This window comes from Diadema antillarum, unplaced genomic scaffold (assembly GCF_040938485.1).
Source record: "Diadema antillarum isolate AM-2024a unplaced genomic scaffold, OU_Dant_1.0 seq00000945_RagTag, whole genome shotgun sequence".
In the NCBI taxonomy this organism is placed as follows: Eukaryota; Metazoa; Echinodermata; class Echinoidea; order Diadematoida; family Diadematidae; genus Diadema; species Diadema antillarum.
The window spans coordinates 1,188,366-1,211,478 of NW_027271794.1; the positions used below are offsets into that span (position 1 = coordinate 1,188,366).

The 23,113-nt window shown below is 38.9% G+C and overlaps 1 protein-coding gene across 1 annotated transcript in view; it reads left to right on the forward strand.

Moving 5' to 3' along the window:
• LOC139741671 (leucine-rich repeat flightless-interacting protein 2-like) overlaps positions 1–15,476 on the forward strand; it is a 53,371-nt gene extending 37,895 nt beyond the window's left edge. Inside the window, exons 7-13 of the mRNA XM_071652251.1 lie at positions 5,422–5,592; positions 6,237–6,329; positions 7,203–7,397; positions 8,058–8,175; positions 9,634–9,713; positions 11,607–11,711; positions 15,323–15,476. Coding sequence (XP_071508352.1) covers positions 5,422–5,592; positions 6,237–6,329; positions 7,203–7,397; positions 8,058–8,175; positions 9,634–9,713; positions 11,607–11,711; positions 15,323–15,421 — 861 coding nt within the window. The 3' untranslated portion in view covers positions 15,422–15,476. The remainder of the gene's footprint in view (positions 1–5,421; positions 5,593–6,236; positions 6,330–7,202; positions 7,398–8,057; positions 8,176–9,633; positions 9,714–11,606; positions 11,712–15,322) is intronic.
• The last annotated feature ends 7,637 nt before the right edge of the window (positions 15,477–23,113 follow it).

The following is a 23,113-nucleotide window of genomic DNA, read 5'->3' on the forward strand; positions in this document are numbered from 1 at the left end:
AAACAATTATGCAAAAATTTTCAAAGTTTTTCATACCTCGCTGCTGTCATATGCATTACTTTCTGATGTATTACTCAGGAAAGAGAAATAAGGACATGAAAAATGCCTGCAGTAGGATGATATGCCTTTCAGCAGTGGACTGGTTATTAACCCATTGAGGACGGACTGATTTTGCTACAACACACAGTTCCCATAGACACCTGCCCGAGTATACTCGAGACTTGTCCTGAACAGGTTAAAGCAAGGCAAAGTTTCTGAAGCCTAAACCAAATAACACTCCTGAATTGGTAGAATCAGGGTAACACCCCCCTTCAGAATGTCTTGTTTGCTTTTTTTTTTTTTTTGGTATCATTACATCCAGGTGATCATTAAAGATACATGTAATACTCAATGAAATTTGGCATGCCTAAGTGACTATAAAACGGATTAAGGAAAGGGATAACTTGGGAGAAGGGGAAACAAGCATATTAGATATGTGTGAACTTTTGTCATGAAAGCATTATCACAGAAGTTTGGAAATTACAGTTTGAGTAAGCTCTCTCTCTCTATCATTATAAGCAAAGGGTAGTGCTTTTGATTAGACTATAGACTTCCTCCCGCTGTAGTTGTTGATCCTAAACTTGATAATGAAGACTGCTTGCATATGCCAATGGTATTAGGAGGTACGTATGGGCAAGTTTGTTTGTTTGTTTTGTTTTGTTTTTTAAGTATGAGGCTGAACACACTGTGTATCTCCGCAATGACGTGTCTTGACCAAAGCTTGTTTGCTGACATCATCATATATGATGTTGACCATTGCAGAGAAAAACACAGGTTTGCTGACCACTGGAACTGGGTCCATGGTGTGTTGCCCAGCTCTGAAACATGCTCGCCCCATTTTCACAGATTTACATGTACCTTCTCAATGATCACATCTCAGGAAAGAAATATCTAAAGCGGAATCTATTTCCAGTATCATCGTAGAAAGAGCAAAGCATAGCTTATCCTGCTGGTTACAGGATTGGATTAGTTTTAAAAAAATGTGGAATGAAGTTGCTGGACAATAAGTCATTCATTCGAAACTCCCACTTCCCCATCCCTACGTTACCCTGTTCTTTCTAGATGTGTAATGAACTGTAAGTGTGTACCAACATAATATTTCATGCATGGGACCTAACATGCAACATAATACAGTGAAGCAAGTGTATGTTCAACACTAACAGGTCATATTTCAGATATAATCCCCTGTTCCTGGTGAAAGTGTGTACTTGTGACTTATACCCGTATGGCCGTGCCCATTAGCAATATTCAAAACCTGGATGTAAACATGTTTTTCACAATAATATGAAAATTGTATTCTATATGTATATACCGCTTTCTATAACCAAATATCTCTCCCCCCCCCCCCCCCCCCCCCCCCGTGTTGATCTGAAATGTATGAAGATCAGACATTAGAAAATAATTTAAACATAGAAAATACACAGTAATGATTCTAAATGGTATAGACCATGTATGTTACATGATAAAGCAACAATCCTTTATGACATTCATGACAGAAATGCAAGAAAGCTATAATACCTGCAACAAAACTCACAGAAACCATGGCTCATAGCGAGGAATTTTGTTTTATAGTGAAGAACATCCATGCATGGGTAGTCACAAAAAGCCTGAGTCACAAGATGCAGTCACCATTTAATTTTTTATTTTATTTATATTTTTTATGGAGTTTTGTTCCACAGGTTTCTTTTCTCTACTGTCGATATCAGCCAGATTATAGACTTTCGTTTTCGATAGTCCTCGCATTTTCCTGCGATGGATGATCACATTGTATAGCGCCATCATCCTCCAACCTGTAGACAGTCAGTCACGGTGATGTTCATTTTTAATAGAATGGTAGTAGCGTAGTCTTCCTGATTGACATACCACCTTGTGGGTGCTGTGTGAATACTAACCCATTTTAATCCATCTAGAACCTCATGTTTCCTTCCGTAGCATTGAATGTATTACCACCATGTACTTAACACTTTGCCTGGTGGTGTGGAGGCTAGAAGGACGTAAGTGCAGCTGTCTCCAAATGGTGCTATGTCCTTGTGCTGCCAAGCTCATGAATCGCCAATTCCAGTTTTGAAATTAGATTTGTTTTCAAAATAGGGATTATTCTGTAATTTTAATGAGTCCATTTATAATTTATTTATTTGTTTATTAAAATATTTATTTATTCATTTATTTATTTATTTATTTATTTATTTATTTATTTATTTATTTATTTATGTGTTTATGTATCTATTTAACATTTCAATCATGATTGATATAGTGCCTCTTTGAGGATGAGTTTCATTCTGATTGGTTTTCCTTTTTCCTGGGCACAAAACATGTGAGGTAAAATTCTGATTGGGGTGTGGTTGGATTTTACTAAAATATCAACAGAGGACTTTCTGGAACATTTTAACCACTCTCTTTTTAATATACTGGTTTGATCACACTGATGGGCTGTAATCAATTCTCTGATTGCAGTTTGGGGATACTACAACCTTCTTTCAGTTTCAAGAGTTCTAATTTCTAATATGCGAAATTCATTAACAACTGAATTAAATTTGTAGGGATGATATGGTATGGTTTAATCTGAAGATAGATAAAAAGTTATATAAGATTATTAGTTACCTGTAAGAAGGATTTTACAATCTAAGTTTGTGAAAACATCAGTCATTTTATTTCATTCTTACATTTATTATCATTTATCTCTCTTTTCTTTTTAAATCTGGTGTGGGTCAGAGAAGTGTGTTTGAGAGAAAGAGCGTGAATATACTGTAAAACCAGAAATTTTTGTGAATTTTAGAGGAGCCAAGATTTGCAAAATTAAAATGCATCACAAGTGTTCTTGTCTACAGTATGCAATTTAATACCGTGGCAATGTGCAAAAAATTTTATGCTGCAAATACTTCTGGTTTTACAGTAGTTCTTGTGGCATCCACATGTCTTTAAAGTACACCTGTGCCTTCAAAAAGAGAAATGCTCTAATCTTTTCATGGTACACAAAATGTCCAAGGATTCCGGCACTTCACTTGGTGGAATTTTATAGTCTATCCTCTTCAATAATCTTTAACAAAAGGGGAAATGAGATGCAAGCTGATGTGTTGAAAAGGTGCATTATTACGCGAACTTGTGAAGTACATTGTAGATTTAATCGTATGGACAGAGATACTGTGTGCTTTAAGGCCATTTTCATATGAGAAGTGTGATCATGGTACTTTATATAAAAGCATTGATTGGTTGGACAGATACTGGTAGTCCTACTTTTCCGGCAGAACCACCGAGGAAAGCATGACCGTCACATAGATAATTTGTGTTTGACGCCCCTCCAATGTTAATACTGCATGCCAGAACGCAAGGAGTAAACTGTTGTGACTCACCAGATCCACCACATCCGTAGAATTAATACCATGTGACACCCATCAATTTGTTTTCGAGAAATCCATCTGTAGTCATTTATTACCACCCATATTAACAATCTGCAGAAATGTTTTATGTACATGTTTGTATGTCATTTGTACTCCGCATGAAATACCGGTAGTGGACGGAATGTAGAGAAGATTCCAAACCAGGAACCAGTCATTTTGATTTCATTTTTACATTTTGTTTGGAAATCCACTGCCTTGTCTTGGTATATAAAGATCTCGACAGTTCCATCAGCCAAAAGTAAACAGTAATATGTGTGTGTGTATGTGAGTGTATGTGTGTGTGAGTGCAGAATTACAAATTGTATGCTCATGAGAATGATTATATCTTTGTTTGTGCGTTCAAGTGCAGATTTTTCCAGTATGCTCTCTCTCTCTTGATGCACCAAATGCATTTTGAAACTCCCCCCCCCCCAAAAAAAAAAAGAAGAAAAAAAGAGAGTAAATCTAAAGGGGGAAAGAAGGACTGCATTCTAAAGTCTCTTGTAATACTGGGCAGCCTTGCAAGGAAGTGTGGGGGAAGGATTTATGGTCTGTTTTTGTTCTTGATTTTTTTCCCCTCTCCTTGGTTCTGCATCATCCCCTGCACATCTGCAGTTTATGAAAAACAAACAAACATCTCATTATCTTACAAAACTGCATCCTGCAGATTCTCATATTGCTGTGATTGTTTCCATAGTAACTGCAAAGCATACAATGAATGGTGCTGGTTGGGAAGCACAGTTACATTTCTTGCAAAAGATTAAAAGAAAATAGCAAAGCCCCCCACGAGCAAATGAATACAAAAGAAACAAAGACAAAAAGACAGTCATGGGTAGAGTCATAATATACCATCTTACTCATCCTGCCGTTCTACTCTATGCTGTTGCCATGGTTACCATTGTACATAATTCACAGCTAGAAGACTTCCTATGTATGATGGACACAAATGCAAGAAATTTGATGATCTTTTTATGCAAACTGACAAAAATACTGGAAAAGAAACAAATGCAGCTTTGCTTGTGGGTGGTATTATGTTCTTCATATTAAAATTGAGTTGAATGCTGATGCGGTTTGAGTGGAGAATGCATTTGTTTTTGACCAGAGATGACCTGTTTGAAAAGCATGAAGGAGTGCTACAACATCAGCTTGATTTAGATATTGTGTTTATGATGCACAAGCATGGTATTTTGTAGATTTAAAAGAATTTCTGTTTGTTCGGGTTTTTTTTTTTTTTTGTTACTCCAGAAAAGTGCAAAGTGGGTCCATTTTTTGGTGTCAATAGGCTTGATAAGAATACATTTTCCTGCATATTTTTCCCCTTAGGAGAATTACGTTTTCGATGAGAAATTCAGAGCAAAATTTCAGCTTTGCCCACATATCCTTAGAGGGGGAGTAACATCTGTGCTCTCAGAATTTGATATGATGGAAAATTAGATCCCATGCCCCTTGCAAAAAACCAAAAAAAAAAAAAAATGTGAGCAAAAGCAAACTAAATATGAGAGTCAGTGTTGAATGAAATAAATGAACCCCCCCCCCCCCTCCCGCACACACACAACAACAACAACAATAACAATACCAACATGTGGTATGAATTGTTGTTATTGTATCTTTTCAAAAGGGTTATTCCTGTAGGCAAAGGGTTTTCAATGCAGGAATACACTGTAGGGAGGCAGACAGAAAGACCTATCAGGTTCTTGCGATGACTGATTGCCTACCAAAAAGCTGTCCATTTTCTGATCAGTCATCTTCTCCAAAGACTTGTTTGCCTATCACCCCCCCCCCCCAAATAAAAAGGAAAAATGCAGCTAAACAATACAAAACTAAATTTTGAAAGCTAAGAGAGAGTCAGCATTTAGTGTAGAAACCATCAAAATTAGAGGGATTGTTTTGATATGTGTTTTTATTTTTCACCGTCTTTTTCCCATCATTGCTACCACCCATCCTCTCCTTACCCCCTCCTCCTCCTCCTCCTCCTCCTCCTCTTACTCTGCTTGGCTCAAACCAGGATGCAGTGGCGGACCTGGAAGAGAAGTATAAGAAGGCAATGATGACCAACGCCCAGCTGGACAATGAGAAGTCCACCATGGTCTACGAGGTGGACTACCTGAAGGACGTGTTGGCGGACCAGGAGGAGCGCATGATGGAGCTGAGCAGGGAGGCCAGGGACAAGCACAGAGTGAGGACCAGCCTCGTTTGCTTGTATGGGCCAGGACCCTATTATGGGTCTAGGTTCTAGATTTTCAGTTACAGGGTTTGACCTAGAGAGTGAAAATCAAATCCCAGCATAAGAGGCTCGGGACAAGCACAAAGTGAGGACAAAGGGTCCTTGGTTGATTGATTAGACTAGGACCCTGTTGTGGGACCAGGTCCCATAGTCCCTGTGATAGGGTTTGACGTGCAATAGAAAGGGAGAATCAAATCCCAGCTTGATGGAGCTGAGCAGGGGGGCTAAGGACAAGTACAGAATGAGGACCAGGGCTTGGACTGATTGTTTGAACGGGGTTCCTGTTGTGGCCCCAGGTCCTAGGTCCGTTTAAAGGGTTTGATATAGAAAGGGAGAATCAAATGCCAGGGAGGTGTTTTTTTTTTTTTAATGTACAGATTCACCAAGGTACAACATACATGATACTTTGCAATGAAGCAACGGTATTATAATAAATATTGACCTGTCGGTCACAACATTATGTAGTGACTATATCATGAATCAAACACTTCAAGGGTGTGGCCGTTCATTGTGAAGTCAATCTTGTTTCCTCTCCCCCCCCCCCCCCCCTCCCCCTTCTCCCCCATCTCCCCCATCTCCCCCATCTCATCTCCCAGGACCTGGAGACAAAGAAGCGAGAAAACCTGCAGCTGAAGAGAGACTCAGAAAACCTTCGGGACATGGTGGAGCAGCGAGATCAACTCATATCGGTGAGTGACAGATGGCATATGTCTAAAGAGGGCACTGTTGACTGGAATTTGCTTGCCTCTCCTTTTTTAATCGACCTTTAGATGGTCGAGCATTTTTGTTTTGTTTTGTTTTGTTTTGTTTTCATAACAACTACTTATTTTCGTGTGTTGTTAAATTTGCAATCCAGCTGTGATTCGCGAAATTCACGAAAAATAAACCCTCGCAAAAGTAACAGCTTATATTAAAAGTAACTTTGTATGTTGTTCTCTCATAGAGGGAAGCCTTGGCATCAGCTACAGTCAGATGCAGGTTGAGATCTGCTGTTCATTAGATTGACTTTCCATGTTCTTCACAGGGTGCTACATAAGCACTTGCCCGATTGCCCGGGGCAAGTGAAAATCAAATTTGGGCAGGTGTTTTTGAACAATGATAACAAATGCTTGCCCGAATTGGGCAAGCAAAAACTTTTGAAGCCATCTTTTTTTCACTTATTCCCCCAACAAACCCACAAAGTCAGCCATACAGAAGCCCAAAGATAATGGCTGTTAAGTGATGGAGCACACATTATGTTTCATTTCAGCAATTTTCCGACACTTACGTGAAGAAGCTCCAATGCAGTGCAGTGGCAACACTTGACCAAGTTTGTTACTCCATTGCGAATCAATGTGTGCTGTTTATTCAAATGATTGTTTTTTATTAAGCCTTGACTAACACATGATTTTCTATATTATTTCCTTATATTTTGGACTTTCTTTTTTGGCGAATAAAATTAATGTTCAGGCAAGTGTTTGCAGCAAATTTGAAAATCTGCTTGCCCGACTGGGCAAGTGGTAAAATAAAGTTATGTAGCACCCTGCTTCACAATACGTGTCTTATTTTTGTTTTTTTCACAGGACCACGGTCTGCTACTGGTAGGCAGTTCAGAGCAGGCGGACGGAGGGGAGGGGTCCAAGCCACCCCTGCCCAAGGTGGGCACCATTGTGGTGGTGTCGCCAGAGGCGGCCGAACTGCTGGAGGTGGTCGGTGATGGGCCACTGGACGTCAGGCTAAAACGCTTCGTCGAGGAGAGAAATGAACTACTAGAGAAAGTGAGTGTAGATGAATGGATCAATATTGATATGATGTGATGTCGTGTGTTGTCGTGTGGTGCGATGTGATGCGATGTGGAATAATGTAAGTATAATGTAGGGACTTATATCTTGCTGCATGCATACAGCTATCTCTCTCTCTCTCCTTGTCTTTGCATGTTTGTAAGGGTGAAATCTTCATATCACTGGTGATGAATAGACTGGATTACTTTACCAACAAATAGATCAATTCAGTTTTAAAACACTGTAACTTATGTTAGCCATAACGGTGGGGGGGGGGGGGGGGGGCTTTCAACATGAGAAGAAATGATGATTTAATGGGTTATGTAATGAATCAGGTGTATTGCTATGTCAGTGCATTAATTAGCTAGTGCCAGACATACTGAAGTTCCACCCCCCCCCCCCCCAAGTTATGGCTGAAATAGACATTAACATGAAAAACAGCACACAAACAGAATCAGTCTACAAATCAATTTAGGGTGCGATTCAGGATGAAAATGTAGGCCCCACCTCTTTCCATGTTTTGAAATAAATCTAGGTGTATTCCAACCACCCCCTAACCCCCCCCCCCCCCCCCCCCCCCAAGCTGTGTAGTACTGTCTATTCTCTAGGGCTCTTCAAAACTTTGCTGATGACTCCCAATTATTCTCCCACCACCAGATCCGGAAGCTGAAGATAGAGGTTGAGGAGTCCAAAGAGAGGGCGGAGAACCTTGAAAGGAGGAGAGCCAACCCCATCACCATCAACGGGCCAGACCTTGATGAGTTTGAACTCCAAAGTAAGGAGAACACTCCCCTTAACTTGTTCTTCCCTTTATCATGTCAACTTACATCCTTCATTCCTCTTTAATATGTAAGCCTAAAGCAAGTGTGTTCGTATTCCAGAGTAGAGGAGATAATCTCACTGATTTAAGTACCTTGGTATTTTTCTAAAAATTTCAGTTTGAAATTTTTAAAAAGTTTAAAGTTTAGAAGTCATTTCTCATCTTTTATTCCTCCTTAGATGCACATTAGCTTGTATCATGTTTGTTACTCCAGAGGTACTGTAAAACATGATATATTCGCGGCATGAAATTTTCGCGAATTGGAGCCGACAGCCTTTTTCGTGGCATGAAATTTTCGCGAATTGCCACTGGCGTTCAATGCATGTAGTGTAGACAAAAACTTTCGCGTGCATTTTAATTTCGCGAATTTCGGAGCTCGCGAAATTCGCGAAATTAAAATGCATGCAAAAATTCCTCGTTTTACAGTACACTACAGGAGAGAATCTTATTTTTATGTATTTGTTTACTGTATCTCTTCATCTAGCTATTTCTCATTTCATTTCTCTTAGCGCATGATTCTAAAGTTTGTGCGTGCACTTCCTATACCTTATACGCTGTTATTTTCGCGTAGAGATATTTTCTCGAATGAGGAGGTCACAGACATTTTCACGAGGTGTTGTTTTCGCGAACTGACACTTTTTCCTTAGCGCATGGCGGCATTTTTACGTGTTGTTAAATTCGCGGTCCAACAGTGAAATTCACGAAAATTAAACCCTTGCAAAAATAACAGCTTTATACAGTAAATGCTTGGTTAGATGATGTCTTAGTAGTAAAAATTGACAGCAAAGGATATTTCACCTTTAACCTCTGCTGTCAGTTGATTGTCCTAGCGTACAGAAAGTTGATTGACAAAAAGGAGTTGTTCCGTAGAAAATTTTTAAATCTCCAAAGTTGATAAGTTAAGCTTACATCTGCTCTGACTGTTAGTGAAGATGGATGGCCTTGCAAACTAATCATATCAAAGGCATTTCAGTTTATACATACGAGCCATCAAATTGACTTGGCGTGTGCCAACACATATCAGGCTTCAAACCATCAGCCCATGTGTGTTCAAGATGTTACCAGCAGTAAAAAGATATAAAGCAGTGCTTCATATTGCAGAGTTTATCAGGTGGCAAATTGGCCTCACACATTTGTGAATGGAAGTGCATCATAATTGATAAAAGTCTGCCATGTGTTTCACGATCGTATCTATGTCATTTACGGTACATCTTCTCCAACAGACCCTCATGTTAGAAAGCTTGCATGTAGATGGTCATGCATACAAAACTGAATAGGTGTTATAGTAATCTATGGCTTACATAATAGCTTGGTTCCTCAGATGTACCCACTATACAGTACTCTTGTACATACATTGTACATTATACTTGAATTTGTGTGGATTATTTTTCTTTTCCGTTTTGTCTCTTGTAGGGGAAGCATCGAAGCAGCTAGGAGAGTACAAATTCAAATTGCAGAAAGCGGAACAGGACATAACTAATCTAGGAGGACAGGTTGGTATAAATTGCACGTTCAGTCCTGGCACACGTTCCAGGCAGCAGGCCTCTTCGCGCTAATATTTTTGTTGCCATGGCGACCACTGCTTGGCAAGTGAAACTGATAGAAATGACAGGAAGCTGGCAAATGTGTTAGATGACAAACTCCTTTCCCCCCCCCCCCCCCCCAACCCCTCTTCCCTGCCCCCCGTAAGAATCGGAACAAACCAACAGAAATAATGCTCTCATAAACATCTAAAACCCCACCTCCCTCACTGCCCCCACCTCGTGCCTGAAAATCATCAGAATAAAAACAAGATAATGAATGCTAAAACAAAATCTCACCAAAAAACAACAAGAACCCCGCCATACGTTTTAAAGGTGCATGGTCCCGGTGTTTTAGTCAAATGCGTACGCGGGCGCACGGCGCAAGTTTCCTATAGAGACCTACGCTATCGACTCCTCTCTAGCGCTTACGCTTTGGCCCACCCCCCAAGTCCGAAGAAGTGCGATTCACTGTAGTCAGTGGTCGGATCACAGTTCGGCTCATGATTCGGATGAGGGGGAAGACAGCTTTAGCAAAGTTCTTTTGTGATGTCATAATAACAAGCGCATATGCACGCACCATGGCATTACTACAGACTGCACGATGCGCAGAGAAGACAACGCAGGCAACGTTACTTAGCAACAACTACGCACTTTACTCTTGATGACAGCTCAACTTCGGTAATCTTCAAATCAATGCTAACAGTGATCGGCAGTATCATCAACAGTGCCCTCTACACCACTGGGACTATGCCCCTTTAAGGGTACTATTGCGTTTCGGCTTGTGGCCAGAAGACAAGGTGTAATTGATTATGTCGAATGTTTTATCAGTGTTTTGATGTCATAGAATTTGTGAGTTTCAGGCAATGAGACATGCTGTGTTGGACTGATTCTACGTTTTTATTCTGCATGCATGTTAGTTAGTAATTCACTTATCTGTCTTTGTAGTGGGAAAAATGAGTCATTGATGAGATGTGTTGAAATTCAAAGATTCTTTTTTTACTCCTATACAAAGTTATCCTCTGCTTTGCTGGAACCAGATACATAAATTATGCTTTGTGTATGAGGAATGACAGTGCCTTAACTCGTTCCGTACGGAAACCTGGTATACCAGGTTCCCGTGGCATTAAATGATATACGTGATATACGGGAAAATGTAGACAGGAGTGCCTGCATTCATGGCCTAAATTCATGTTAATTTGTTTTATACTGCTCACAAAAATGGCTGTAATAGAAAGATTAGAGTATCTTCTATCAATATCTGTTTTCTTTCCGTATGTTTGCTTGTTTTGCTGTAAAACTCGTATAAAGATGTATATAGCAGTCAAGGATGAGCCAAGTAGATATTTGACTCCGCCGACTCCATTTACATTTTTGTAGTGCGTCTTTTGTGTGCAACAAGAGAGTTTGCGCGCACATCAGCGCACGCTCTATTTATACCTTTTGACCGATCGATAATTCTATTGTTCGATGGCATATGTACGTTTGTAGTTGACTGTGGAAAGGGGGTACATGTACCGCTTGACTGCTTTCGCACAGGTGGATTACCAACCTGTCCCTTCTCTGTCACCCCGCAAAAAGAATCTCATTTTGGGGCGTTGAAGGCGTTCGAAGAATTGCAGGAGAAATGGGTTGAAAGGAAGTAACTTACAATGGTACATGGCATCTGTGATAATGAATAATGGAGTAACTCTACCCACCTACTTTTGCCATGTGCGAATATTTCTGAATCATCCTTTAGTCTTTCAATGCAGCGTCAAAATTGCTTCTTGAATAAAGTGCAGAGCTAATGTTGAGGTCATCAATGTCATGAAAAGCTTCTCGAGTAATTGGTACTGTCGTTCCTTGCCTCTTCCCTTTCTTCAGGTCGTACGTCTCGAAGGCCAGGTGAGGAGATACAAGACGTCGGCCGAGGTGGCGGAGCAGAACGAAGAGGAGCTAAAACAGGAGAAGAGGAAAATGACAAGAGAGGTACACACACACACACACACACAGACACACACACACACACACACACACACACACACACACACACACACACACACACACACACACACACACACACACACACACACACACACAAACACACACACAGACAGACACACAAACACACACACACACACACACACACAAACACACACACACACACACACAGAATTATCATTATCTCATTCATGATGGACCATGGATATCTTTTAACTAGTAAAGAGTGAAGTTGCAAGACCCCTCGCCCCCCACCCCCATAATATGAAGTGGTTTCATCCATGATCTTTTTGTGACATTGACCATCTAGGCAAAACCATTTGGTCATCTAGGGTAGAAAGGCATGAATCTTAGCAGTGAAATATACCTGGGCCCCCATTTCATAAAAAGTTGATATGATAGCAACTCTGGCTGAAATGGCAATTGTCATGGTAACGACAAGAATCCAGCTACCTGATTGGCTGTTGCTTTGGGAAGTTGTCATTCCAACAAGAGTTGCTATCCTAACATCTTTTATGAAATGGGGCCCCAGAGCTTGATACTCTATGTCATATTTATGTGCCTCCAGGTGTCATTGTTCTACCCAAAATGCACTCTTTGAATGTTTTGAGCAGTCTGTGTCAAATAATGTCTCAGTCTCTCACATGTGGGGGATGTCACCCTGAAAGATTTGATTTAAAAGATTTGATGATGTTTGTCCGATCTGTGTTGAAAGAGGTGTTTAATGTTGTGTTTTATGACTTAACAAGATGCCATCAATGGAATACGGTTGTCACTTTTGTTAGGTGTCTGGAATGAAGCGAATGATGGTTTATTCTATGAATACTAGCAGACAAAACTTGTCAAGAGCCCAAATCCATAGCCATCGCAGATAGGTATTGAATATAGCTTTTGCAAAGGATTTGAAGAGGGCAAATCGAGCTCTGGATAGACTGATCTGGTTGTCAAAAAAGATAAAGTATTATTGAGCTGGAAGGTAGAGAAATCTTGTGTAAATTTTCTTTTCTGGCAAATCTTGTGCTTATAAAGTTGATGAGCCTGTAGAGATACATGAAAGAGCTGTCTTGCATAATTTTTATCCTGCTCTTCATGCTCTTTTGAAATCATGAATCATGCTAGTAAGGCTTAGACATCCTTATAAATGTTTTTATGTAACCAGTGCAACATTTGTGGCTTAGTCCCATGCATTCAAAATCATGTTGGCTATTGTTCTGGATACTGCTTCAAAAGGCTCCCCCTCAGCATTGTAGATAGTGCATGGAGTGGTACATTCAACATTTTCCTACATCAGTGGTTCTCATCAGTGATCTTGTGCTTCCAATGCTTCCATCACTGATACAAATGTAGATCGCAATTGGTGATGATGAAAATACTCTAAACAGCACTTTCTTCATTAAAGTACAGTTCCACTCCATGTATGATTCAACAATTTTAAATACACTTAAACAAAGAAAAAAAGGAAAGTGTAGAAATATTGTTACCATCAGATGGGTACGACAATACGGAAGTATTTATTTCTCTTTGTTTTTGTGAGACAGCAACACGTCAGTCACATGAACGCAAATTTGAGGTGATGATGTCATGGCAACATATCATGATCTACCCTCCCACTGAGTAATGTCAGAAGAAATACTCGAGGAATGATTGTCAAACATGCATCTCCCTCCTCATCCATTACTTTAAAACTTTATGGGGAAGGAAAAAAAAGATACTTCAACCCCCTGGTCTCCTGAAGGCAGGATTCAGTGGTTTGTTTGTAGCAGCAGAGTCATCATGTAAGAACCTGAAAATGGTATTTATGGAGTAGATGTATCAAGCTGAAAGATTTGGAGTTTACTTGGTCACATGGGGTGCAAAAAAAAAAAAAAAAGAAGAAGAAGAAAAGTAGACAAGTTAATAGGAAAATACAAAAAATAGTAAGGAAAAAGATAATGATGCTTTATACATGAAGATTGTGAGTTTGCTGGTAGTGTAAAGTTCCCACCATTACATGTAGCTGACATTCTTTACATTTTCATTCTCTTTCATTCCCCTCCCCCCTTCTCCATGCTTGAATCACTGAAAACAAGGAGAAGGAGGATTCTGACACTTGCACAATTTTCTAGATTCTTTCACTCTCCTTCCCCATAGGTAACATTTGTCAAATATTAGTCCTCATTTTCTGAGATTTATGGGGAAAATAAAAGGTGGCAATGATATGAATCATTTATATCATATATATATAAGTCAGACCTGCACGCCATGTTGTTTTGATGATTTGCTTTGGTGATGGGACTTCAAATAATTGCATTGTAGCATTAAATCTCAATTTGTTCGGAAGGATGGATTTATTTCTATTTAAGCCATTTTTTTGTGAAATATGGTGGCAAACTGCATGGGTCATACGGGTGGTGAGGGTTTTGCTTTTGTGTACGTTTGTTTTTGCCCTTTTAAGGAGAGTTTGTATTCTTTTATTTGTAATTAGTTGTTTTCTGTGATAATGGTAAATCTCATTGTTCTTAAATGGCCTAGTGAAGTGAACATCCATTCATAAGTGGATTGAGATCCACATATCACTTTTATTGGCCACTTGCTTTCTTAGAACAACTTGGACATCTTTTTACAAATCTGTGTGATGCCATACTGGGTTTTTTAGGTCGTTATTCCTGCATGAATTTTGTGGTGGGAAGGTTTGATTATACTTTCGCATCAAAAGCCACATAAATCCCAATATTACTTTAATAGTGTAGTATTCTTATGCAGATAATGATATAGGTGAAGGTTGTCTATCTTTTTCCCATAGAAATATATTATATACTTTTGTCATAGTAGCCCCTCGTGAAAGGAATAAAGAAAATTATCATAAATGTCCAGCTGCAAATCAATCAAAGTTTGACTTTGATGACTCTTCTGATGTAGTATGCTCTGATACAAATGTATGGCGTAAAACAATCGTTTCATCTGGTATTTCAAATTTCATTCATAATTTCTTTGAATCTATCTGAAAATTTCAGCAGTAATGAAAACATAACCTTCTCCCTTGGCGGAGGTAATATTAAAGTAGAAAAAGAAGAAGAAGAAGAAGAAGAAGAAGAGGAAGAAGAAGAAGAAGAAAGTGCTGTTCCATTCAATGCATAGGTTTGTTGTAAGGCTTGATAATTTGTAATGCTTTAAAGGGATCATATAGTTTTGGTTGAGACTTAACTCAAGGTTTTTATCATATTTTGGTAAGATAGTGAGAAACCTCTTATGAAATATGATAGAGCATGTAATTCCAAGAGTGATTCAATGTTTATTTGATGAAAATTGGTTTTGAAATGACCAAGATATCCAAAACAGAGCGATCCTGATAAAGTGTCGGACCCACCTTTAATTACAATCGTTTTGTTTTACTTTGTTTTTGGATGTTTCAGCTATTCCAAACCCGATTTTTATCAAATAAACTTTCAATTCCTCTTAAAATGGTATGCTCTGTACTATTTCATAAGTGTTTTCTTGGTATCTCGCAAAATAGTTAAAGCCCAATTTTCATCTCCACCAATACTGTACCATCCCTTTAAATTCATTTGCATTTCTTCCATTCTCCCCACTATCCCCCTTTCACATTCTGCCTTTCCCAGATGCGTATACTGAAGGAGAGAGTGGACGAACTGGAGACATCGAACGGTCACTTACAGAAACGACTGGACAAGATATTGCGACGGAAACCGGAGCACTGATGCTTGAGGGCGCCGTCTATAACCATGTGTGTTTTAAAAGAAAAACCTTTAGAAAAAAAAATAATAACAAAAATAAACAATTATAGGATGTAATGTGTAAATCTGTGATTAATTTCCTCACACAGGCCCATGCTGTTTCCACCGCATCTTTTTAGCATCATGTTACGGTGTCAGAGAGACCTTCTGTTTTCGTTTTTCTGGTCTTTTATTTTAACATGTAGGTTTATCTCTGTGTTCTTGTGTGTGTGTGTTTGTGTGTGTGTGTGTATGTTTCTGTGGGTTTACATGTAGGCTGTGCATTCTTGGTGTTACTTTCTCTAAAGCCATTTCCGAATAGCATGCCTGCCAAATGTTCCCATTTATTTAATAGGAACGTTTCTATTTCTTAGAGAAAAAAAAAAAGAAATTTCATTCAGCCGTGTGTTCCTATGTTTGTGAACACCTGCTACTAATGATGTTTGAGGGATGGATGAAAATCCCTTTTTTTTCTTTGGCATTAATTTCTCCCAGTTATTCCCATTTCCTGTACTTTTGGGTTGGCAGGTATGTATCAGGGATTCTTTGCTGGTGCATACAGCCCTTGCACAGCATGACCTTTTATCGGTGGATGCGAGCAGTTTCCATGGAAACTGAGCAAGGCACACGTCATCCTTCTCTCATTCCGGTCCTCAAGTCATAATTATACACCTGTAACATTACTGTCTGTACTATGTAACCAAGATACACAATGACTATTTTATAGATCTATTATAACTACAATGTACACAGCGAATTGTAATGGTCTTATTTGACACACTATCCATGTAAAGCACACGTCATTTTCCAAAGAACATTATCTGATAATTTATGTAGTCAAGGACATTGTATTGTTGGTCTGTTCATAGAGACATTATAGATATGAACATCAAAATCCAGAGTTTACATAGATGGTATAAGTTTAGTCAATGAATGATCATATCATGATCATATGGTGTACGCCAACTGACATGCAATAATAAAAGCGCACTGACACACACGTGTCAAAGGGGCAACTGCAGCGTGCTGGAATAGTCCATGAACTAAATTTAAGCCATGGATTTTATTCAAACTACCTTTATGAATTAGGGCAAAAGCTTAGGTGAGAGTCACAAACATATTTAATGCATGGTTAGATTTTAATCCTCTGTCCCCAAGTCCACCAACTATGTAAATGTACATATGAAGGAGATAGTGTGGAATGGACAGAGCATGATCTTTTCATAATCAAATGCAGGTACGTTCTGCCATGTAATTCAGCTCACAAAGGTACTCGGTACATGCCTCGATTTTGGAGAATATACTCACGGGAGGACATCATAGGGGGGTGGAAAAAAAAAGAGTAAAATTTGTGGCATGAAAATTGCGGTCCTCAACCAAAGTTGCACTTAAGTGTAGAACAGTGCATCAGCTATTAAAATGAGGAAGCCTTATTTAACCCAGTGTGCGTAGACTATGCATGTTCCGCCAAATGTTACGAAGTGTGGGATTGAGGGTTACATCTCCACTCTGTTTGTGTTCATTGCATTTCATGCAGCAGTTGTAGTGATGATAAAGAGGTTTTTATGAATACAGACTGAGCTGGCATTTATGGTATTTCAGGACACTCTTGTCATTGTAGAAAGGGCTAAGATACGTCCCATCTGATAAACTATGGTCTGTGATCATACAGTGAGGGTATCTTTCAAATACACAGACTTCCGTTCCATGTAGGCTGCCCTTCTCATTTCAAAGATATGGACTAAAAGATGAATGCATTGTCTCTTTTGAGGACTTTGGGATATCCTATGCTTTTACACGGACATGTATAACGTAAGAACGCATGTGGCTGTCCACATGCACCTTTAGGGTTATCAACTAGCTTTTGCAGAATTTCTATGGATGTGAAGTCATGTTAAGTTAGAGATAATTATCTTCAAGTAAAACAAGAAATGATTATATTTCATAGTAAATAACATATGAAATGTGATATTTTCTTAACTCTTTTCCTGTTATAATTCTTGTTATTTTACTGTCATATGTATTCATCAGTGATTTTTTTTTTCTAATCAATGGCTCCTTGCTCTTTATAAAAGCCAGCTTTGCAAATTAATGATCAAAATGCTGCTCTGTCATTCAGCTTTTAGAACTAGATGTGTAAGCTTCAGGTCTTCCATTATTTCAAAGTTCTGCTTCAATCTTAGTCTTTTTTTTTTATTTTTTTGTTTTTTGGACACCATTTTCTATATAGACATCCAGGTAGAAAGGGGTCACTTTCTTATTCTATTTTCAAACTTTTATTATTACTACCATCCTCTCTGTAGACATGGATGATGAAATGATGTATTCTTTCGCTATGTGTGTGATTGCACCTGCTGTTTAGGTTTAGGTAACTGTCCACATTTGAGCGGAGAAGAAGAATCACCTCAGAGGTGAAGAATTTGACTATTCCTGCCTCTCCCGTGTCCTCCAAAATGGCTTAAAAGAGTCCTAAATTTACCTCTTCAGATACTTCTTTAACAGAGATGATGGTTATGATGATGCAGTGAATCGGAAGGTGAAATAGAAGTAAGGATTTGGATTTTGTGGTGTGGCTACTAATGAAGCAACAATGTGCAGATAGCCCAAGTCATCAGAGGCCACATATCTTTAAGTCCCATCAGTAGGAGCAGACAATTTGAGGATAAAGTAGCAGTACCTTGTGTAGAGGGGGAGTGCCTCTGCTGTGCCATTGAACCTAAGACCTTCAGAATGGGAGCCTGTGGAGTTGCCCACCGAGGTTGATCGAGTCGAAAGGTTGAGTTGTTAACACACCTTCACGTTGTTGTCTTGGTGAATTCACAGCGCTGCATGATTGTGACAAGCCAGCAGATCTCAAGGATACCCCAGGGCCCCATTTCACAAAGAGTTGATTTGATGACAACTCTTTGCTGGAATGACAATTGTCATGGTAACGACAAGAATCCAGCTTCCCTTATTGGCTGTTTGCTGTGGGAAGTTGTCATTCCAGCAAGAGTTGACATGCGAACATCTTTTATGAAACGGGGCCCAGGTCTATCTTAAGAGGTTGGGGAACCCTTGGGGCTTTTTTTTTTACCCCCTATTTGGCCAACTGGCTTCAAAGTGATTGGATGAAGAACAAACGGTCCAGGGACTTAGAAAAGTCATCAATTGTAATACACAAGAAATGAAGGAAAAACAAACAAACAAACAAACCCATACATTGTAGATTATTAAAAAAAAAAAAAAAATCATGATACAGGTACAAGTGGTTGCAGGTTTCTATTTTGTATCAGGTTCATCTATAGGCACACAATGCTGTAGTAGTTGCTTTCTGGTGTCCTTTGATTTCTGCGGGTCCGCATAGCAACGTGCACTATTTTTGTGTGCCCCCACCCACCCAAAAGACTCTGTGAACATCAGCCATGCCAATATAGCACAATGGTTGAATCTTAAATCATATTATTTGTGACTAAGTGCAAAGTGTGCATGCTAGCAGAGTGATAGTATGTGCTACAGTGCATACATAATCAAGTCTTGTCATGAATTTCACAGCCATAGGCACAGCTGATCGACATTCATAAATTTTCTCTTTTTTTGGGGGGGGGGGGGAGATTGGGAAGGAAAATATGTAATGTTTAGCTTCTATCATGAAGTGGGTAGTTTTTGTCATGTTTGTTGTGTAGGATTTAATTTTAGCACCTACAAACTGTAAGTGTTTTTGGTGTTACGATTCTAGCGCCTAACAATGATTTTGGTGTTACGATTCTAACACCAAACAGAGTGTGGTGTTTCTGCATCCGATTCAAAATCCAAGTACATGAAACGAGTTGCATGTACAATACCTTTAAAGCTGTGTGTGTGTGTATGTGTGTAAATGATTTCTCTGTCTTCAAGTTGTGTATATAACTGCTGTACGTAATAAAGAGTAGCAGTTTAGTCGTCAGGTGTAGCAGCTATTTAACGCATAGAACTCACCAGTACCGAGGCAATAAATGATGACCACGAATGCTGTTCAGAGTTGGATATTTTTTTGCCATGCTTTTGGAAATGTTTAATTTTTTTTTTCTTTTAAATTGGATATTCTGATGTAGCCTCTGTTTTCAGACCTGTCTTCAGTAAATCACGTTTTCTGTGAAACACCAAGAAATGTACAAATGCAGTTTTAGCTGTATCCATTCTATGTATCTCTCTTTCTCTATTGGTCTGTCTTGTTCGATACTTGTCAAAAATGAGAAAATATACATGTATATTTAAGTGGAATTGAATACTTTAAAGAGTTGTGATTAATTAATTGAGCATTCAAACTCACATTTGTTTCTGGTTGGCGTCAAACTTTCATGTAACTGCGACAGCACTTTTTATTTTCGTTCTTTATGAGTGTATGTGAATGCTTGTTGGTTGGCCAAACAAGAACTAAATATTTGATACATACTGATAAGAGTGTAACCATGGGTTGCAGAATACCTGGATTGTTTCATTATTTCCCCCCCCCCCCCCCCCCCACAGTGTATATGTACCAGTAGATTTATATCATTAAACTGAGCTATTACAGGCTACAGAATTTACATGAAGAAGGATAAATGCGTACCCTTGCTCCCTGTTTTGTACAATTTATAGAAGCAGCGAGACTGTAGGCTCATAGTGCTGTTAATATCAGATCATCTCATTCAACTACAAATTGCCCATGTCCAAGTTGCTGCAGTCTGTTAGGCAAGACTACCTTTAATGATAGAAACATTTGGATTTTTTGTGAATTTGAGTTTTTATATGATCATCTCTCACTCTCACTCTCACCATGTCTTCTTCTCTTGATTTTCTTTTTCTCAGCCCTTCTATCTCTCTGCCCTTTTATCTCTTTGACTATCTCTCTCGGTCTTCCTGAAGTTTTATTTATTTTATAATTTGTAATACCCTTGCTGTCTTATCTAGGCTTACCCATGCCCTTGTGTTGAAGTCAGGGTCAATTATTACTGTGTAATGATTATCAGAAATAGGCCAGTTCACAAATGTATTCAAATGTATGGATATTTTGCCGTTTCATTTTCACCTCTTGTGAAAAGAAGGGAAAAAAAACAACAACTTTGGAATGTGATTGTTCTAGTTAATAGTAGAATGTCAAGTGTTGGAATAAAACTGGCATGCAAGAGTTGATGTCATGTTAGAGCAAGTGTGGTACAAGCCTTTGTGGTTGTCAGGAACAACTGCTTGTTGCATAGGCATGCCAAAAGTTTGAGTATATTGGTGAACCAGCCTATTTATTAGAGTGCTTGGGCCAGAGAGTGCTTCGGGTATGGACTGCATCATTCGGTTTGACGTTTTCTCACGTTATCCTCGTTAAAAACTGATTTGACTGCAGAGTGGCGTCCATTTCAAAGAGAGGAAAAGCACAAGTGTTGGTGCATCATCCAGTGAGCTAGGGTGGATCGGCATAATCCCAGCTGCTTGCTTTGGAGAGATGACATACGTGTGTATTTGCTATTTAAGTTCTTCCATAGTATTGCCAATTTGACTTAGCTGATTGCAAGAGATGATGGGAGCAAATATACTTTGATGCGTGAACGTGGTTCGCTATTCTGCGAGAGCTTTTGAGGGATATATGTATTTTTTTCAATTCCTTGTGATGTCCCTCGTTACAAACAGTGGGACCATCCAGTTCGATTCAACACAAGGGCTGTATTTTTGTGTGAACAGGAAAGAAAAATATGGTCATAATATGCTTTGGCATTTTGAAAATTTGATAGCTAGAGCCAAAATATTAGGTAATGCAGGATTTAAGGGAAAAAAATAATACAATGCAGTGTGATGGGCCTGTCGTATCATATTCTAAGTTTTTGAAGGTGTCTATTTGCTTTACGCTTGACGATATTAAACAACTTTATGTTTTAAAAATATGTGAATGATTCTCCTAATGTATCATAAATTATGTAACTATTACTAAAGTTAGCTACTGCTTGATTTCTGAAGCAGTGACGACACATTTGCAAATAAAATGATGAAATAATTCATGGAAATGGAAATGCAACCATTGCCCACTGCGTTTTAACTCTGGTGTTAATGTTACTGGTTGTGTCCAATTTCCGTCCCCCCTCCTGCCATGTCAACAATGCAGTATCGGTATGTTTAAAGGGTAATTCAAGACTACATAGTTCGAAGTTAGTCTTAAAAGAAAGAGTAAATACAATGAAAGTTGTATTACAAGCACAGTAGTGAAATTTAATCAAAATCAGATAGAATTAAGAAGCTACGAAATTGTGAAGTTTTTTGCTAATTTTTTAAAAACAGTTCTCGAACAGCTTTATGCATAAATATTGGTGAGCTGATGTCTCCTTACAGTTTTTCACGGATTGTGTTTTAAAAAGAAAAGACATGCAGTTTATTTTTCTGCTATTAAAATGAAAGTAAAAAAAAAAATGAAATTTCACAATTTTGTGTACTAACTACATATGCCGAGTTTCCTCAAAGTGTCCTCATAGTTAAACCTGTGAACATGTGTTAGCTATCCTTCTTAAAATGGGCACCAAAGTTTGTGTTCTGCAGTTTTAACTGTACAAGTACACTGTATGTCTATTGTCCTTCCAATACCCTGCACATCCATCGATTGACTGAGAGAATATTTTACATGGGTGAGACACATCCCTGACTACACGAATAAAAAAGAGAATAGCAGACAAATATCGCTGATCAAATATATTTATTTTTCAGACACAAGTGGCATCGATTCACAATTAATTACATTCAAGGTGAGAAGGGACACAAGCATGGATGACAAGAAACCATTACTAAATCATTTGCTGACCTTGCAACAAATAGGCCTACATGCAAGACTAGGAAAAGAAGAGAGAGAGAGAGAGGAAAAAAATCCTCCACACTGTAGTATCGCGCAATCTGATTGAAAACATACATTACATATACCTTACAGTTATACTCAGAAGAGTGTGTACTTAAAATTTCTTCTTTTTTCTTGCAATAAGTACCATACATATCATCATACATTCACATATTAAACAATATACTTGTTTTCAAGTTTAGATTCAGTGGTTTTAAATTCAGTATTCTAGCTAGTGGTAATACTTTAAATCATTTGAATCCTTCAGATGCTAGTCAAGGTGTTACACATGTATAATAACACAAACAGCTGCGAAGTAACACACAGCAAATCAGTTTGGCTGTGAAAGTCACTGATATGAATGCTCTTCAGTATATTTCCTGATCTCAAAAGATTGCACCTGTGGCAGGGATGTATCTTTTCTTTCAGTAGTGAGGACACAACGTGTGGGCACAAAAAAATCAAATTCACAATGATGAAATCGAGCAAGCACACAAATCAAATTTAGAGTGAGCATGTGTAGTAATCAGCACACTCCCCCCCCCCCCCCCCCCCCCCCCCCGAGCTACCAAGTCTCATGCATTCTGCGTGAGACTCAAGCATTTAGGGTCTGTCTCACGATCTCACGCATGACACCCATCTTTCTCACGCATTGGGAGAATAGCTTAAAGGATTACAGTGAGAGTTGCAATTGAAGGCATATTTCCCTTTTGTCTTTCACAATAAGTAAAAAATAGTCACTTAAACTTAAGTATGCACTTGATCGCACCATTAAGAGCTAAAAATTGAAAAAAGCTCCCTACCGTGGGAGGGGGGAACGGAAAAAACCCTCCCACACCCTCGCTCGTGTGCACATTTGCGCGTCGAGA